Source organism: Haplochromis burtoni, unplaced genomic scaffold, assembly GCF_018398535.1.
Source record: "Haplochromis burtoni strain Fernald_Lab_line unplaced genomic scaffold, NCSU_Asbu1 Contig_87, whole genome shotgun sequence".
Classification (NCBI taxonomy): Eukaryota; Metazoa; Chordata; class Actinopteri; order Cichliformes; family Cichlidae; genus Haplochromis; species Haplochromis burtoni.
In genome coordinates, this window is record NW_024582448.1 from 2201352 (window position 1) to 2221030 (window position 19679).

The following is a 19679-nucleotide window of genomic DNA, read 5'->3' on the forward strand; positions in this document are numbered from 1 at the left end:
AGGGGTTTAGCACAGAACTCTGGCTCTTTAACATAAACAGCCTCTGTGGAGATCCCTTCTTTTCTTGATCTCCTACCCAGTAATTTCATACATCTACAATAACTCTGCAGAGTTTGATGTTAACTGCAAAAATAATTGAATTTGAATCTCAATTTCAAATTTGGATTCTCAAAGGTAAATGTACATGATTGGCTGAAACAGAAAATGTGTGCTTCTACAATAGAACACAAAGCAAAAGCAAACCAAGCAAACTCCTTGAATCACTACCTGATGATGTGTCTGCGTGGAAAAAGTCACAGGTACCCCACGCACACCTTAAGTTTCCTGGAGGTAGAGTCTGGATGACTTAAAAAAAATACAAAAACATTAAATTTGACACACAGAAGGTGAGGAGCTTCTCATTTGAAACAACTGAAAGCGAGCCGGTCCGGTGAGTCGGCGCATCCATCCAGTGCACAATGACACACTGAAATCACCAATGTAAATGCGGTGACTAAGGCTTCGGGAACGAGGTGAACACACTGGACAAAAGATATGTTATTCCTGCACTTATTTCACTCGCCATAGTGGGAAGACCTATGCTGCATGCAAAACATCACAGAAGGAAATAAAAGAGATCTCAATAGTGTTCTGCCATGATATTCATTCATAGGGCTGATAGCAGTTTATGTATATTGTAGTCAAGTTCAGTATGCAGTCCACTCTGTTGCGTTACTTGTAAATTTATTTTAAAAGAAATATACCTTAAACATGATGTCTGAATCTTTGTGTTGATCATCATGTCAGTTTTATAGCAAAAAGTGCTTTTCAGTCAGGCGCATTTCATTCCTTATCTCCAAAAGAAGCCAGTTTCAATATACACGAAAAGCTGAAAGGTGTGTTTTGCTATATTAACGGATTGTTGGGTAAAGTAAAAATCAGTGAATTGTAAATTATTGATGATTCGTCTCATAAGTCACGACACTGCTTTTACCTCCATAAACTGCCTTTATAAGAGGAAATTATCAGTATTGGTATTGGCAATACTCGTCCTGTAATTTTTTTTTCATATTGCATTGATACAAAAATTTGAAGTATCGCACAGCACTACCGTTAGTTTTGTTTTTTTTACCCATTAGCTCAGAATAGTAAAAAATACTTCAGTAGGGGACTGAAGTATACATTAGTGAAAAGGGCATTTTCTGCTTTGGTCTTATCTGATTGCAGAAACTGTTTCTCTACTATGCCAGAAACAATCCTCATGTGTTATGTAACATATTTATACATCGTCACCCATAAACCAGATCCGGGTTAAAACACTGAACTGCTGTTACTGCTATTATTACATTTAATCTAAAGTTGCAAAACCAGTGAGTGCTCAGATGTGCTTGTCTCCATCTAGTGGTCAATTTTATTTACTGCAAACACATTCATTCATTCCAACTTCAGTTAGAGGAAAGTTCTGGAGAAAATCCCAAGCAGTATTTCTTTGATATTTATTTGATTAGTTTTTAATTTAGAATTTAGACTCAAATTACACCGATGATTTAGATTCAGAAAAAGACACCTTCACTGTAGCTGAAATAGACAGGTACTTCTATTGCTTTTCTACTCTGAGCACTTTCTTACTACCAATTTTGTTCACTCAGTCCTACAAGTGTTTTTAACCCAACATTCACACAAGGATGGAGCAACTCAGGTATCTTGCCCAAGGATACTCTGGAGTAGCTGGGTATCAAACCAGTGACCTTCCAGTTAGTAGATAAGCTGCTTTATTTATGTAAGAGCCCACGCAGAGGCAAGATTTAGGATAAACAGACACTACAATAAAAAGAAAACTTTTTGAAAGCAGTCGACTCTCAGTCTTGTAGACATCACTGACTCATCAGGCAAGATGCAATAAAATGTTCAAAACTAAAAATGGTAAAACTGAGCATATTTGCAAATTTTATTTTAGCTCTCCAAGTTCACGAAATCATCTGTTACTTTAAATTTTTCTAAAATCTAGTTTTTATTTTAGTTAACCAAACTGTTTTTGTCCCCACGTGTTTTAGTTTTTAAGCTTAGGTGATTATATTTGACTAAAACTAAACTATGAGGAGTTACTTTAAAAAACGCCTGATACAGTCAAGCTGAATGTTGGCTTAACTTTATGAAGCAGACACTAAACTAAGTAACTTGTTCTAGGTGGTGTATTTATTTTGAAGGCCACAGGGCCAGCTCAGGCTTCAGAATGCTCCAAATTCTGTTTCACAGTTTTCATCTACTCATTGATCTATGTGAAGTTATAGAGAGGGTGTATCACTAATATGGGTCATCTCAGGCTGTTGAAATCTTCTGGTTGTGAGGGAAAAGTTGACCTAAAAAAGAAGGGGCTAAAATTTCTTGCTTCGGACAGGGGATAAACTGAGGATAAACCCAGGATGAGATAAATATGGATTATTTTGAACTGAATAATAAAATCTAAGGATGAAGACATGCAGGTAGAAGTAAACAGAATAGCTCCTATTTAATATGCCTTTATGTAGATGAAACCTGATAGCTCTGTGACGATAGCACTCCTAAACAAAGGTATCCAATACAGCTGATTATTACTCTTCAGGCACTGAAGAGTAACATCTGTGAAATTCTGATAGGTCCTGAAAGAATTCCTAATTTCTCAGCTTATACTTTTGTGGCAAAGTACCTGAGAGCCTCATTGTAGTCGTCAACTTCAGAAACTCGAAGCAATTAAGACGTGAGACGGAGTAGATGGAGGGCAAACATTTTAATAAGATTAAGAACCAGAAATATCAAGTACTACAAGCTATGGCCAAACAAAGTAGGACTCGCTGCCTCAATTATAGCCAAAAAAAACAAACAAAAACAAATCAAATAATCCCTCAAAGTATGAAGAGAGTGGCTACATGAGTGTAAGTTCATCACAAAGACACTGTGGAGCTCCCTCAGTAAACACTTAATCTGACAACAATAATCTGTCTCATTTCTACATAAAGGACATAATATTCACTCACACATACTCAAAGAGTACAATGAGAAACGCTTGCTGTTCTGATTGGTTACAAATGATTCACAAAGGAAATCATGCACCTGAAGAGCTTGATTCTGTTCTTCCTCAGCACGAAAATGTCTGACACCCGTTACAAAACCAGACTGTACCGGTAAACAGCGAGCCATGGGCTCCTACCCTCACAAAGTAAGACATATTTGAAAAATACATTTGCAACATCTTTGTGACTAGAAACACAATTTGCATCACTGTGTGTGATATGAGAGCAAATAAAGGAAGAAAAGTAAACTCAACCTAAAGCCTCACTGTTGCCTGGGCCCGCCCAGGTCGACGCAGGCCGAAAATACATCATTAAATATTCACATAAGTTAGTAATGCGTATGGCATCCTGTCATGTACAGACATATCATCTTTAAACCAGAGGGATGCACCACAAAGCAAACTGAACACAGCCAGGCCTCCTTTCAGAGATAACAGGTGTCATGAAGGTGAGATGTGTTTATCCCGACTCTGTGTTGAAGAAAAAAGGAGCAGATCACACTGAGCAGTGAAGACTTTACGATAATTACTACAGCCAAACATCAGGCCAGAAAGAAAGTTTCTTACAAAGATGGGACTCAATACAAAAGTTCTGAATCTCTGCCCATGAAAAAAAAAATGAAACCATTCCCTTTGACATTGCCTCCTCATGCACGCTGATTTTTGATCGCTCCATGGAAGTCTCGACTCCTCACACCGTTTCTGTATCATGTCCTGAATCACTCCCAGTTCGCCTGAATTGCAGCTTTTTCCACTTTCATTTCAGTTTGCGTCTGTGCAAGTATGTGCTGTTGCCATCTTAGCTTTATGACACCACGAGGATGGGCTGGATCTGACCAACTCCTGTAGCACTGGCTTGTCATTCACATAACTATAGCCTCTGACCCTGATGGGGAGCTTAATTTAAAAAACAAACAAACAAACAAAAAAACAACAAAAAACTGCATGTTTTAAATATTTAAAAATAGAAAGTGTAGTAAGTGGATGATATAGGGGGAGGGGAGGGTAATTATTCCAAAAATTTCCACAAAATCTGGCTTCTTTATGCAGTCAGAATACCCAACCATTAAAAGCCTGCAGATATAAGGCACTAATGCACTGGCTTCATGTTTCAGACATGGAAGCAATGGTCATCTCTTCTGTACAGCTTCGGCTAATTTGCTTTCTGCCACACACGCTTTAGGATGTCTGACTTCAGGAGGTAAAAAGTGCTATACAAAACCTAATGCATGTGCAAAAAAGATGAAGCCTCCACAGGGTAAGAAATGTTACATATAGATTTCACTGCTTTAGATCCATGTTGTTTGTCTTGTGTAGTTGTAGTTGAGCAAAAAGCTAGGCTATGCAGGTAAACAATGTAAGGCAACTAGTCAGAACTGCTTGCAACTGAACCAAAACTTGTAGGGGTTTTCCCCCGCACCTTCATTCCCATTGTGGCACTTCCTGAACAAAACATATTGTGACTCACAAATGCTTGGATGAAGAGCCAATATTCAGCAAATTTACATTTCTTCATTTCTGAGTAAAGCGAGCAATGCAACTGCTCTGACCAACCACATTTCAAGACGTTAAATTACCTCTCTAAATCTGAGGAAATTTGAGACTAATAAAAACTAGGGATGCCTTTTCAGATTCAGACACCCTTCAAAATCAGTCTGCAGGAACCCTGTTCTAGTTGCCCCCTTCACTCATTGTCAACTTTTCCAAACAACTTTGCGTGATCTTTTCCTTCCTTTCTACCACCGCCATGAGAGTTCTACCTTAAAACCCGTCTTTCATTTCAGCAGGTTTGTGAAGTCATTTTTCCACAGTATTTCTTGCAGTGGATCGGATATTTTATATGGGAATAAAAATAACGATGGGCAGAATCTCTGAATCATTGGTGAACCACTGGTCAACTGCAGGTACTGCCTTCCAATTCGGGTTACGTCGTTGTCGTTATAAGTTTGTGCCAGTAGGATTTATTTATGGGGTGGAAATGCATGGAACAAGTTCTAGGATTTCGTGATCTAAAACTAGCCATAGTGGTGTCCAAGGAAACAATTTTGAAGGAGAGATCAGCAAACGTTAAAGATATTAAGAATTTTGATTAACATGGGCAGAGCTGTGGAGCTTTGCGATCACACACTGCTCAGTGTTTTCTCTTTGCTGCAGTTTATTCCTAACACAACTCAGGAAGTGCATTCAGGCCTGACCCTGTCCCATAACAAAGGATGAAAATCACTTGAGTTTTTGGCCATTTCAAAGTGGAAGTAAGTTTACTGACTGAATATTAGACAAATCAGTGTTCTACTCTGCTTTACATCAGCAGGAAATTATGAACAAACATAAAAGCACGTTTTCTGCATTGCCAGCCTAATGCATTTAAATCCCTGTTGCTGTAACAGTTTGTTCAACTAAAACTGCACAGCTTCTTTGGGGGCATTACAAACACACGGCTCAACAGGTTTTGCATATATAACCTCAGCTGAAAATCTGTACTGCTCATTAACAGATAATGTTACACAAAAACATTGAATGTAGCCTCCGCCCAGAGCTGAGTCATCTGGTTTAAAAAAAAACCCAAAACAAAACAAAAAACAGAGCTACCTTCATGACGCTGAAAACTCTTTAGGCTCAACGTACCTCGTTTCGTAGTGCACCCCTCTGGTGTTACTATACGACAACAGCGGCCGTTACACAAACTGTATGACTTGGTACACACATCGGCGGTACAGACTACACAGGAATTAGCTTCAGTTGCTGAGAGGCGCAGCATTTACAATTATTAATACTTGTTGATGCCAAGAATTCTGACTCCATGCAGCTGTGGCAGTTTGGGGATCAGGACACTCAGAAGCGAGGCAGTGTTGATGACAAAGTGTGTTGTGTTGTATTTTGTATAGAAACTTGCCAGGAAGTATCTGTAAAGGTGGGAAAAAAAAGACAGTGTGTTAGAAATACATTGCAGCATTTTGGTTTCAATCAAATAAAAATAGATAAATAAATACAACGCCTCCTAAAGTAAGTCACTTTCCACAGACACAAAAAGTAAAACATTTTTTCCAGTCTGCCACTGGGCTCTATGAATAGTTTCCCGTCTTTCACACTATCATAACAACTATACAGTACAGAACTATGTCACCAGCATAAAAACGGACATCATAGTTGGTCAATGTGAATGAGACTGGACCCAATACTGAACCCTGTGGAACTCCCCTAATCACGTAAAATGGTTCAGGTAATAAAGTCCTGAAACCATTTATAGGATAAAAATAAAAGACACACATATCCTCTGCTCAGGCCCAGAAATGCTTAGATGTTTTTATTTTCAGGGACAGTCTCTCTGACTCACATGCGGAAGCTGAGATGTGCAGCCAGGCTTCACCTCAGCCAACTGAAGTCACTGAGCTGTACCTCTCCACAGAGTTTGTGCCTTCCAGAGAATTGTGTGTTAATTATCTGTTAATTAATACAGTTTTCTGTGCAGTTACTAGGATGTGGAGTCTACCACCAATGGCTAATGGTTTACTATTGTACAACCATAAAAACTAAAAGGTTTTTTGTGGCACGCTGTAAACATCTTATTTCTGCTGTAGAGCATTTTAACATGGGAGTCTGTGTCACTGTTGGAGCCAGGCTCAAACGGGCATTCATGGATTCAAAGTTTTTGGTAGTTCCATGTCACTTTCCTAGAAGTTTCCACTTGGCATTCTCTCACACATGGTAATGTCTACAGAACTATCAGGGTTAGAGGTACATGTCTAAAGACAACAGGTTCAGACAGAATCATTGGTATATAATACGTACAGAATAATTGGGGAGATGGTGAAGAACTTTCTAGATGAGGTGAACTGCACGCCATAGTCGAGCTGCTCCCAGTGAGTAAGAAGTCTGGCTTTTCCTTGGTCAGGGGTCTCAAAAGGGGTGCCTTTGACTGCATGCATGAAGACATACATTCCCTGTGGAGTGGAAACTGCGGTCAATAGTGTACTGACAGACTGGCCAAAAAGAAATGTGATGTCCTCTTATTGTCAACTAACTACGAGGGCAATCTCAAAAGTAAGGTCTCCTATTGTTTTACAAATACAACCCATTTATTTTCCATAATATTTACATCATTTTAAAGCTTGGAGACTTATTTATTTTTCCTACATAATCACCATTTCGGTCGATGCAGTTTTACAATGCCCATGTCGATCTCCTGGCAAACTTTTGTTGGAACTTCATCACCCACCCACCCTACAGTCCGGACTTCAGACCCAGTGACTACCACCTGTTCCCAAAGTTGAAAGAACATTTGTCCAGTAGGCAATTCTGCAGCGGCCGTGAGCGGGTATGACATGGGCATTGTAAAACTGCCACAGCGTCTACAACAATGCATCGACCAAAATGGTGATTATGTAGAAAAATAAGTCTTCAAGCTTTAAAATTATGCGATTATTATGGAAAATAAATGGTTGTTTGTATTTCCCAAAAATTAAATATCTTACTTTTGGGATTCCCCTCATAAGTTAGCCATCTTGGGAGGTTCTAATTACATGTCTGTGTCCAAAACACTGGAGCTTTAGATGGAAAAAGCTGCAATACAGAGGGAAATGTAATGAAACTGAAGCGCTGACATACGGCCAAGAAATAATCACTACACTGATGGTGTATTGTGGTGGAAAACAATAGGCTATAGTTGACCTCAGCCGCTACTGTTAATAGCCTTCCTTATTGGCTGTGATACACAATCCTTGAGCTCAAAATCCTTGAGCTCAAACTGTTCGATGACGTCACCCACATCAACTCTCTTCATTTGAGGCCAGCCATGGAGCAATGAAAGGTCACTCTTGTCAGACTTTGAGGCATGGGGAAATTATCATAATAGGTCAGTCATCAGGCTGTCACAAGGAAAACCGCCTTAAGACAAAACAGGGTTCCTGAATCAAACTGATAAGCGTTAGAAATCAGAATCAACACAAAACTTTCTTGAAATAATATAGGGGATAGCTCAGTAGGTAGAGTGGTGGCCCATGATCGGAAGGTCGGGGGTTCGACTCCACTGAACGGCTACCCTGAGGTACCCCTGAGCAAGGTACCGTCCCTACACACTGCTCCCCGGGCGCTGCACTGGTGGCTGCCCACTGCTTCACTGGGTGAATGGGTTAAATGCAGAGGAACTATTTCCCTATGGGACTAACACGCACACTTTACACTTTTACATAGAATTTAATGCTTTTCTTGCCAAACACAGAAAATTATTTTTTAATTATTTATTTATTTTAACTATGGACTGTTGGTTAGAACAAAACAAGGATTTTGAAGACCTCACTTTGATCTGTTAAATTTAAAAATGTTAACTTTGTTGTTTATTAACCCTCTAATAAAAGAAAATGTATTCAAATGAAATCTTGGAGGCGAATACTTTTTCAGTCTTTTGACCAATGTGGCTTTTTCAGGACCAATACAGATCCTTAGTAAACTTGGAGACAAATAAACAAAATCAGCATCTGACCTCACCATCCCACTTATGTAAAAATAATCAAAAAGACAACGTGATATATTTTGACACCACTAGAATCTTAAAAAACATAGCAAGATAAATAGACATACTGTATAGTAAAATATCAGTACATCGTCCTGCTCAGAGAAGGCCTTCAGTAGATGACCACAGCTGCATTATTTGACCATTTTTCTGTGACATGTGACCATTACTAACCAGATTATAGAAATCTGATATTATCAAAGATGTAGGGCTCTGTTCCATCTTAAAAGAAAAAAAACAAAACAAAGAAAACGCATCACTGTCAGTATTTTTCCTGAGTACTTGTTAAAAATAAACAAATGCAAATAAATTTTAGAGACTTTAATATCCAGTGAAGTGGACTTTTCAGGGAAACTGCGAGAGATGGTTTTCATTAATATTTATAAGATATAAGAGAAACTTTAGCAGTGGATGAATTCTACTTTGAGCACATGCTGATTTTCCTGTTGCTTTGGGGACGTTGCTAATGGAAATAAAAGTTAATCCACGAGATCCTCATGTCTTTGGACACAGCAAGTGCAAGATTTGGAATCAGAGCTGCTGCTGAAACAGGTTAACGAAAGCGTGTCACATGTGAGTGAGTGTTGGCAAACCTGAAATAAACTACTGCTCAACCCACCAGGTCAGTTTGGGCTGTAACTCAGAGCATTTCCTGCAAGACATTTGGAGCGTGAACAGACTGAAAATCATGACCAAACCACTGCAGTTTAGCTGGCTTGTCCAGCGCCTGTGTGAAATACAGCAGCTGGAAGTCAGAGATGTCATATTTCAGTTTATGCAATGCAATTCAAAGCATTGAATTGCATTCTTTCCCCCCCCCCTCAATCATATTTTTTGTTGCTCCTTTTGGCACCATCTAAACAGCCTTTCTCTATGTAGAAAAACCCCTGAACAGCCTGGTTTGTTTCTGAAGCTCAGATAGCAGCACTGACACAGCATGAGAGAAAACTGAACTTACTAAGTTGTGAATGACATTTGTTAGAGTCCACACCACGGGCACGCTGAAGAAGGGTATGCTCAGGAGCACGATGTGAAGCACACCAACACCAAGTGCGTAGGTCAGCCAAATCCCTCGACTATTCATCACTCGGGTGTTTGGGTTCACCTCGCTGTGAGCCACACCCACATTCATCCTGGTCTGTGGACAGAAAGACATTCACAAAATCACTTCTGTTATACACATTATTAAAAAAAAGCTATTCCACCTGTTTTGTGTTAAAAAACCTGGAGGTTGAATGTTTAAACTGAATTCAAAGAGCTGAGCATCGAGGTGGAGAGAAACTGATTGCAGGGATTTAGGGGTGGAGTTGTATTTATAGATAACACCACCATAATCCAGCATCACTAATCCACCTCTTATTGAGTATGTTCACCCCATGTCTAAATGGGTACCTCTGATGTGTTTTGCTAAAAAATAAATAAATGAATAAATCCAACTTTTTAAAATGAGAGTTTCCTCACACTTAACTCCTCCGTGAAACTCACTGTAATCTATTGTGTTTAGTCTCATTTACATTTACTAATTTTAAGTTCTTAGACAACAGTGAAGGTTTGTTGCAGTTCAGTGGCAGAAACTTTTAAACTGACTGCATTTTAACATGGACAAAAAGAAAAAACAAAAACTCCACAAAAACAATCAAATTCAATAGGATGGTCAACTATGATCAACACTCGGCCCCTTTAATAGATACACCAGTCAAAACACTCATTAAGACGAATATCGGTAAATTAGCCAGAAATGCATTTAGACATATTTAAAAAATGTCCACAAAACCATTTCTAGTGTTTACAGAAGACGTTCCAAAAATGAAAAAAAAAAAAAGACTCCAGAGAAAATATCTGGTTGATATGGTTGAAATATCTGCTTCGAGCTGACAACAGCAACTTAAAAACAACACTAACTCAAATAATTATCACAGCTATCCACAAGAGCATCTCTGATTACAAAAAATGTCCAATCTTTAAAAAGGTAATACCGAATGTATCTAATAAAGTGGCTGATAATTAGATAATCACAGTAACAGCATGTACCGGGTTTAGCTCTGAAAAAAACAAGCTGACTGTAACTGTATGAATTTTATCTCTATATGGTGCAGCTGTTATTTTGAAAATCAAATTACACTATCAAAGTATGTCTGTAGTACTTGGTATAACAATAACGGGGGTGGAGGGCCTTATGTAACTGGTTAAACTTTGGCCTCTGACACACTTTCTAAATAGATAAAGGACAGATCAGAGCTCAAGTTGTTATTAAAACAGCTAGCATAGTCCAGTAAGTGCATCGTTATTTTAACGGACAAATGACATATATACAGCACTGAGTGCGGCGGTTAATGACTCAAATTTTAATATTAGTCTCAAATAGTGTTCACTGTGGTCATTAACTGCTGCTCTTGTCAGCAGACATGCAAATGATATTACAGAAAGACCCAGGAAAAAAAAAAGTCACTATCTGCTTAACTTTTGTGTAACAGCACACCACACTAGCCTTAAAATCACCCAGGAGGCACCAAGTTAACTTATGTTCACTGCACTTGTTATGAAACTGGTGTAAACCTGGTATTTAGCAGCAACCCAACCCTCACAAATAGTTGTATAAACACGGAACGCCTCCCTTGATTGTTTTTTCCCAGGATATAGCCGGACCCCCGAATAACCACTCTTCCTAAACCAAGTTGAATTCAATTAAATACAAAAAGGAAAAGAAACCTCCGACAATCCCAGAGTGCGAGACTTACAGCTAGTAGCAAGCAATGAAGGTATTTGCACGAACAAACTGCTGCAAGAGAAACGCTTTTTCCTCCTGTTGTGCTCAGCTCCCAGACAGTGCAGACGGCACGACGTAGACGGACACCACCGGAAGTAGACGCGGATTTAGGGAGTTTTTACCCAGGGTATTTTTAACTCCACGGTTTGACTTGTAAGGCCGTTTCCCCGCCCCCTAACGGCTCACACCAATCAATACGCCAATGAACAAATACTATGGGAATACATGTTATTTATTTAATGTTTAAATACATTTATTTAAATGTATTTAAATTCATAAATTATTTAAATATTAATGTAATATTTAAATATAAATTTTTATTTTTTATTTTATTTTTCATAACAAGTGCAGTGAACATAAGTTAACTTGGTGCTTCCTGGGTGATTTTAAGGCTAGTGTGGCGTGCTGTTACACAAAATTTAATTATTTTTAATATTTAAATGTTAATTTAATATGAAAAGTTTAAAAAGCGGTTTAAGGATATGGTTTTTACAGGGTACAGGGAAAAGGTAGAGATTTGATAGGGTGTTCTTGTCTAATATTTTCATGTGTGTGCGGGTGCACGGGTATGTTGGTATGGGTATATAAATATATATATTTGTAGGTTGTGTATCCTTGAGGTGTTAATGGGGTTATTGAAAATGTGTATATGTGCGTATGTGTATATACGTATGTATGGATAGATAGAAACATATATGTGTATATATATATATATATATTTAAAAAAATTACACATAACATATAATGTAATTGCAAGGAGGTATTTCTGTAGTCTGTTGATACTAGATAGTGGAAAAGGGGTGGGGTTAAATAAGCTTATGCTTCTTCCTGCTCCTTTTTGAACATGAACGTTATTTGGAGTTGTGGTTGCTCGTTTTCCTTTTGTTTTGCTTTGTTCATTTGTCTCTTTTAATTCTATTTTGTTGTACTTTTTCAACATGTTCAAAATAAAGATTCAATCAATCAATCAATCAATCAAAAATACATAAAAAATGAAAAATAAAGAAATGTCCAAATGGCATGCCTGTTCTTATCCCTGCACACAGGATGTCACATCACATCAAGCAGGTAACATTAATTTAATTTAATTTAATTTAATTTAATTTAATTTAATTTAATTTAATTTAATGTAATTTAATTTAATTTAATTTAATTTAATTTAATATGGGGTGGCATGATGGTTAACACTGTTGCCTAACACCAAGAAGGTCTTTCTGTGGAGTTTGTATGTTAACCCCATGTCTAAATAGGTACCTCAACTTCCTCACACAGTCCAAAGACAACCACTTAGTGGGGTAAGGTTAACAAGTGATTATAAGTTGCCCATAAGTATGAGTGCAAATGGTTGTCTGTCTCTCTGTGTTAGCTGCCACAGGTGCAGAGGTGCAGAGAATAACATCAAGAGTGAAAGGGAACGTTTAGAAGATGGTAGTGAGACCTGCTATGAATTGTGTTTTGCAGATGGTGCGACAGACAAATTGACTGATTTTTAGATTTCTTGTAAATAAAATGAGAAATAAGAAAAACAATGCCCAAAACTGCCAGCTCAAACTCCGGGCAGACTGCTCTTTAGACTCCGCCTACGCCTGACTTATAGCCAATCAATATGCAGCGAAGGGGGGGCGGGAAAACAGTAACTTCCGCCTGTGGTTCTCCGTGTCTGTTGTTATGAACGATTGAAGCAGAGAAGCAGTTTTATGTTAGTATTATTTAGCCGCTTTATTGAGCTAATTATGGCTTTGTAACATCTGTACGTAAGTTTGAACTAAAATTTAAATTTAAATCTGAGCTAGCAAGTCTGAGCAGCTTAAAGGAGGTCTGGAGAGCAGTTAGCTAGTCTTAAAGTACAGTTTCATTTTGTGTTTAAAGAAATGTGGATAAATTGTGCCTTAAATGAAGTGAATATATCTTAGTGCCGTTGCTTTTTTGACTGCCTTTACTGGTAAATTACTGTTAGCTGTGATCACTAATTCATCGATATAAAAGGACGTTTTCATGTATCAAGGAGCAGCCAATTTTACAAACCGTAAATACTATTTCTTTAATCAGCAGCAGTAAACGAGTATTTCTGGCAGAAGCGCCTGAAAAGTTAAGGATTCCGTCTACAGTCATCAAGGCAGAGTTGTTAATTAATGTAGATAATGTATAGATTTTAACTGCAGGAGGGTCCACTGAAGCTGGTTCAGCGTTTCTTTGGGTTTCATGTAGAGAAGTTAAGAGACTGAACTCATAAACACTTACTTGGGATGGCCCGCTGTGTTTGAGCAGGCAGCTAAAATAAAGACTGGAGGTGTAAAAAGTTAGGGAGTAACCTGCAGGTTTCTGGGTTGAGATTTTTGTACAGGATTCCTGATTTTTAAAAATCACATAAATACAATAAATCTAATTAGTGACTTCAATAAACTAAAAAAGTTTGAATCATGCATGCCCCTAATACACAGTGAGTGTCGACAAACAGAAGAATATTCTTGTACTGTACACTGAAAGAAAGGGAAATACTTGGACACGTTTTTCTTTATATGTTTGTGTACAATTTTATGAACTTGTCCACCCCACTTCAGCGCAGATTGCATGTATCTGATGAGCTTAAAGCAGTCTGACACCACTGAAAATGTGGATAACCAAGATCATATAAATATTACATTCAATAAAATTGGTCAGAGGACACAAATCCTCTTTTTGGGGACATCCAGGATAATACTCTGCCGAATCAAATATGTGGTGTTACCCACTATTGCAAGGGATCAAAAGAAAGATCAGGAGCATGTTTATAAGGGCTATCCCTTGGCCAGCTATTCTCCTATTATTCTTGTGACTAGATGTGCCACTAAATCCAGATGTTTCACCTTAGCAGATAACTGTAGTCATGAAGCAGCTGCCCCCGGACACTGTGCGTCTGCTGTCCAGCTCCCAGGTCATTACGTCTGTGGTGAATGTTGTCAAAGAGCTGATCGAGAATTCCCTGGATGCTGGAGCTTCAAGCATTGATGTTAAACTGGTAAAGTACTTAATTACAGCTAATGTTACAGGGGAAAAAAAATAATTTATTTAAAAACCTTGATTCATGCAGAAGCAAATGCAGTAACCAGTCTGATTTCCTCCAGTTAATTACCCCTGTTAGTGTATTTTACTTGAATTTATAATCATATTTATTTAACATTAATGATGCAATGATTATGAATAATGATGTGAGTGAAAATAAATCATTAATATTAGAGCATTTTGACTGCTGCTGCAGTCACTCTTCAGATCGTAACAGCTTTGAGTTTGATTTCCCTTCATGTTGCACTACTTTTATTGACATTTTAGGAAAATTTTGGACTGGACCGCGTAGAGGTTCGTGATAATGGGCAAGGAATCAAAGCTGTAGATACTCCTGTGATGGCTGTGAGACATTTCACCTCAAAGATCTGCAGACATGAAGACCTGGAGCATCTGGAAACGTACGGCTTCAGAGGGGAGGCGCTGGGTTCCATTTGCGCTGTGGCTGAGGTGTTCTATTAAAACTCAAACACTCGTGCTGTGTAAATTACAGCCGCTGACACCTCAATGTGGCTAAACTGAAGTTTTGTGTCATTTCCCTTCAGGTGGCTGTTACCACAAAGACAGAGGAGGATGAAATCAGCACCCAGTACACAATGGACTTGACAGGGAAAATTGTTTCCCAGAAGCCGTCTCATTTAGGTCAAGGTACGGCACAGACAGCAGAGCAACAAGGAAAACTTCCTTTTTAAAAAATATCTAAAAAAAGAAAATTAAGTTGCTTCAGATATGAGGGCAGAATTTATTTTAATCCCGGTGAACAGGAAACTTAATATTGATGTTTACAAAATCAGCCAGCAGACACATTATAAACAGTGCTGTTCATTAATTATTATTGGAAAAATAGAAGTGTTTTACTTTTATGGAAATATGAATATAAAAATTTAAAAACATCAAACACCACCCATCACAAAAGTTCTTAAATAGGTTAGCTCAATAAGAAAAATTAAAATGAAATATGACAAACCAAAAATAGTTCAGTAAGGTAAACACTATAGAGAAGGGCAAAGGTCAGGAAAAATTGGAGTATAATAAAGAAAGATAAAAATAAATAATAATAATACATTGATTGTATGGAGGACCAAAATAAAAAAAATAAAAAAAAACCTTTCTCCTTATTCTCCTCTCTGTTTAACTTCCAGTTTATTTTGAAATTAATTGATTAGTGCATTTATTGATTAACTTGATTATATTTGCTTTAGAAAAATAAAATAGAAGTAATTCAAGTGTATTTATTTCTCTATTTTCTTTTTAATCTTCTTTTAAGGATTTCTTCTTCGTTATGTGTAACAAAAAGAAAAATAAATAGGGAAATCTATAAAAATAGGAAATAATAAATCAGTGATGCTATCACACAAGTACACTTGTTTATTGTGTGTTAAATTGGAAAATGCAAGTCTGCATCCATAACTGTGCAAAACATAGTAGATTTACAATTACACAAATACTCTGTTTAGTTACTCTATTTATTGTTTAATTGTATAAAGTGTCCCTTTAATGATGGAATAATAAAACAGGAATATAAATCAATGGACGAGTTTAATAAAGGTAAAAAAATACAAGAACAAGTGAAAACAAATGTCAGTTTACATCAGTTTTTAAGCTTACTTTAGATATAATTTTTAGGCTATTTTTGGTGTGTTAATACATTTAGTATTTTATTTATGTACATACTTTTAATTTTTGCAATTTTTTTGTCTGCCATATTATCAACTCTAATTGTTGCATGAAAATATAATTTTAGATCACCTACTATGTTCTGTTTCTTTTGCAGGGACGACAGTGAGTGTAATGAAACTTTTTAAGAACCTTCCAGTGAGACGTCAGTGTTTCTCTTCTACCAAGAAGTGCAAAGAGGAGCTGAAGAAGGTGCAGGATCTGCTGATGGCCTACGCCATTATCAAACCGGAGCTGAGACTCATGCTCGTTCACAATAAGGTCAGTAACTCGTCCACACAACTTAAGAAGAGAAATAAACATTACTTATATACAACCTTTAAAAACAAAGTGCTAGTACATACAGGCAAGGCAGAGCACACACCAGCTATTAAAGTAATAAAAAAAAAAGCCACAAAAAATGCAAATAAAAATACAATGAAAAAGAAAGATTGATGAAAGAAAAAAAACAGCAACATAGATTTATATACCAAGACAAATTAAAACTGTTAAGTAAAGAAGCTTAATAAAATAAAAAAATAACAGAATAAAATGGGTCTAAATAAGATAAGATAAGATAGGATAACTCTTTATTGTCATTTCACAGTCATACATAATACAATAGTACAATGAAATTGAAAAACTGTCCCACGTTGGCACAACACAACACAACACAACACAACACAAATAGAAGAATAAGTGTATGCTTATTGCACATTGTTATTATTGCACCTTATTATTATTACAATTAAATAGAAAAAAGAAAGATGTATTTAATGAATAAAAATCAAAATATAATACAATAAAGAACTTAAGGTATTGTATTGTAGTAAGCTTGTCCAATAAGTGGTGCAGATGGTGGTAGAGGGTGGTATTTGACTCCTCCATCTGCTGATGGAGGAATCCAATTTGAAGCTTGATTCAAACAGCAAACTTATGAATTCTGAAGTAACGTGGATCCATTCCCATAGCTGGCAGTTCAAAACTAAGACCACAGAAATAGTAACATTGCACTTTTCCCTAATAGTCACACCATATTACTCTTTACTGCTTTACTGGAGATTAATGTCACACGCAAGTTTGGCCAGGAAGTGATTAAGACGCTTATACAAGTAAAGATAGAGAGGAGTATCAGTCATATTCCACTGTGGTTACAAAAAAAACACAACACCTTTGTATACAAACACCCTGATTTAAAGCTTTAGCTTGATGCAACCACTAGGTGTCCGCCTTAGCCTTCAGATGACATTCCCTTTAGCTGAAAATCCCCTTCAGTTTTTTATATATTAATATGGCATGTATGTGTGATGGGACTATAGATGCAACTAGCTGCTGTATCTGCAACTCTTTCACTTTATTTGTGACCGTGTATAGAGTGTGAGAGTGGTTGTGTGTGTCAGAGAGACCATGTTTACATATCTTAGTGGTGACCAATAATTGGAAGTCTACTATGCTTGTGGGGACCAACAGCCCTTATGGGGACAAAATCCCCATAAGTCCCCATAAGTTTGAAGGCATTTTTGAGACTCAAAATGTGGTTTTAGTGTCAGGGTTAGAATTAGGTTACGGTTAGGTGTAGGCTAAGTGTTAGGATTAGGCATTCATTTTTTGATGGTTAGGGTAAGTGGCTAGGGAAAGCATTATGTCAATTAGATGTCCCCACAAAGATATGAAAACACAGCATGTGTGTGTTCTCTGTGTTGTTGTTTACCTTTTTTATACACAGGTCTCTATTGATAAAGAGTTCTCTTTCTCAGTAAGACAGACTGATTAAATTAAGGATTTGAAAATAAATGTACTGTTTTGTAGCCATCTTGATAACACTGACATGTATCAAGACTCTGAAAACCTCTTTAGGATTACTGTTAGATACTGTTAGATTGTCAGTTAGTTAAGTTGTCTTCACTATTTTGATTAATGCCATTACTATCACTCCTCTTACTGTATCTGGGGGGGTGCAAAGACAATGCAATGCATTAAGTAATGTGTTTTAGTTTTAATGCACAAGTGTATTTTTTTTATTGAGTAGTATATTGGTCCATTTTGGGGGATTAACAAAAATCAAACAAAAAATTTATTAAATACTGGAAGAGAGAGACAAGTAATAAAGCCATTAAACTCTTTTTTTCCATCCAGATTTCCTTACAGCTGTAAGATGTTCGGGCATCTTTTGCCCTTTGTCCTTGTGGTTGTGTCCTCAGATGTGTAAACGGACAATTACAGGAAAATATCGAGGAGCTTGGCCGACCTGTTTGAAGACAGAAATTGTCTCTGGCCTCCTGCTGGTTTCTTGTCAGTGCTAATGCGAGTCGGTGAGCTGTGAAATTGTTAACGTGTGATGGAAAATCTTCATTTAGCTTCTACAGGCGCTCCAGAAACACTAAAGATTTTATCAAGGCGAGAAAGACGAACCGAAACACTGCAAGACTAGTGAACATTTTCTACATTTAGGTTGATAAAAATTTCACTCATTAATAAATAAACTTAAAATAAAAACATGCAAAAGAATATATTTGTTTCCAGTAAGGTTCAAACAGCCGAGTTTAAACAGAAACAGTTCAAGCTTTGATTAATTGCCTTATTATTTTTTATGTTCATCCTTTTTGGTTCTAGTAATGTCAGAAAATCTTAACGTATCTCTTTTGAATGACTTATTTTGTACGATTTATTGTACTTTTTCTTAAAGAGAAAGAAAAGAGATTTTGATCCGTGTTGGCTTCAAGGTACATAAATAAGTAAAATAGTCCAAAACCAAAAGATACAAAAGAAATGGTGACATAGAATAAATGAAACTAATAAAAACGTCACATCTGAGAAACTCGAACCTCAATCTTTTGTTCTGAAATGTTTGATTGAGAATCTTTAAACAGGATTAGATGATGTACAATAAAACCTGCAGGCATTTTACAAATACTTGTGATGCAACAGTCTGTCAGATGGTGATCAAAATAGTATAATTAATGCAACTAATTGCTGAAACAAAACCTCTGTGAATGACAAACACACAACCCTTAAATTGTTAGACAACATGTCTAACAATTTAAGGGGAGCATGTTCTGCATATTTGAGGATCTCTTTTAGTGGTAAATGTCATTAAGTGAGAGAGCTCTAATATTTGTTTGATTGATTGATTTGTTTGGTAGCAAGATTACTTAAACATTTATGAAGAAATTTGCTTAAAATTTCGACCAGAAGTGGGGCTTTTGGAGTCAATCTGGATCTGAATTCAGGGATTTTTTGGAAGGTCTGTTTTACCTGTGCAGTTAATTGAATTTTAATTTCAGCTATATTTTTACCCTCCACCTTTTACTGAAAGAAGGTAATATAGATCAAAACATTATTGTGCTACATTCAGTTTTCCAATCATTTTCTTGCTTTAGCTTTTAGCACATCCGTTTCCTTTACTTTTCCCCTGATCACAAAATTCCAGATTCACTCCCTGCCACATTCCCACTAGCCTGCAGCAGATTTACTGCATTCATGTAGTGTTGAGTTTATTTAGTTGAATTACAATTAAAGCTCATGGAAGTCTAATAATAATATATTAATGCTTTTATTTATTTTTCAAAGTTTAATAAATCCACTGTTGTTTTCTGAGAATGATTGTGTTAAATAATCATAATATCGATTCTCATTTCATTCCTAGTACAAAGGCTCTGACGTTTTTGTATGCCTTT

The 19679-nt window shown here is 36.9% G+C and overlaps 2 protein-coding genes across 7 annotated transcripts; one reads left to right on the forward strand and one right to left on the reverse strand.

Moving 5' to 3' along the window:
* Positions 1 to 2731: 2731 nt before the first annotated feature.
* Positions 2732 to 11413, reverse strand: LOC102304144 (ORM1-like protein 1). Its single transcript, XM_005925753.3, has 4 exons — positions 11276 to 11413; positions 9496 to 9675; positions 6818 to 6969; positions 2732 to 5931 (listed from the first exon to the last, which is right to left on the reverse strand). The coding sequence occupies exons 2-4, from the start codon at positions 9667 to 9669 to the stop codon at positions 5796 to 5798; spliced, it is 462 nt and encodes a 153-aa protein (XP_005925815.1). The 5' UTR covers positions 9670 to 9675; positions 11276 to 11413; the 3' UTR covers positions 2732 to 5795.
* Positions 11414 to 12909: 1496 nt separating this feature from the next.
* On the forward strand, positions 12910 to 16583 carry LOC102303847 (PMS1 protein homolog 1). Of its 6 annotated transcripts, none has more exons than XM_005925752.3 (5): positions 12910 to 13003; positions 14159 to 14302; positions 14614 to 14796; positions 14892 to 14994; positions 16121 to 16583. In XM_005925752.3, the coding sequence occupies exons 2-5, from the start codon at positions 14171 to 14173 to the stop codon at positions 16456 to 16458; spliced, it is 756 nt and encodes a 251-aa protein (XP_005925814.2). In that variant the 5' UTR covers positions 12910 to 13003; positions 14159 to 14170; the 3' UTR covers positions 16459 to 16583. The 6 variants fall into 6 exon arrangements, with proteins under 6 accessions (XP_005925814.2, XP_042078460.1, XP_042078459.1 ...); XM_042222526.1 differs by having other exon boundaries at positions 12926 to 13003; positions 14156 to 14302; XM_042222525.1 differs by having other exon boundaries at positions 12934 to 13054; positions 14156 to 14302.
* The last annotated feature ends 3096 nt before the right edge of the window (positions 16584 to 19679 follow it).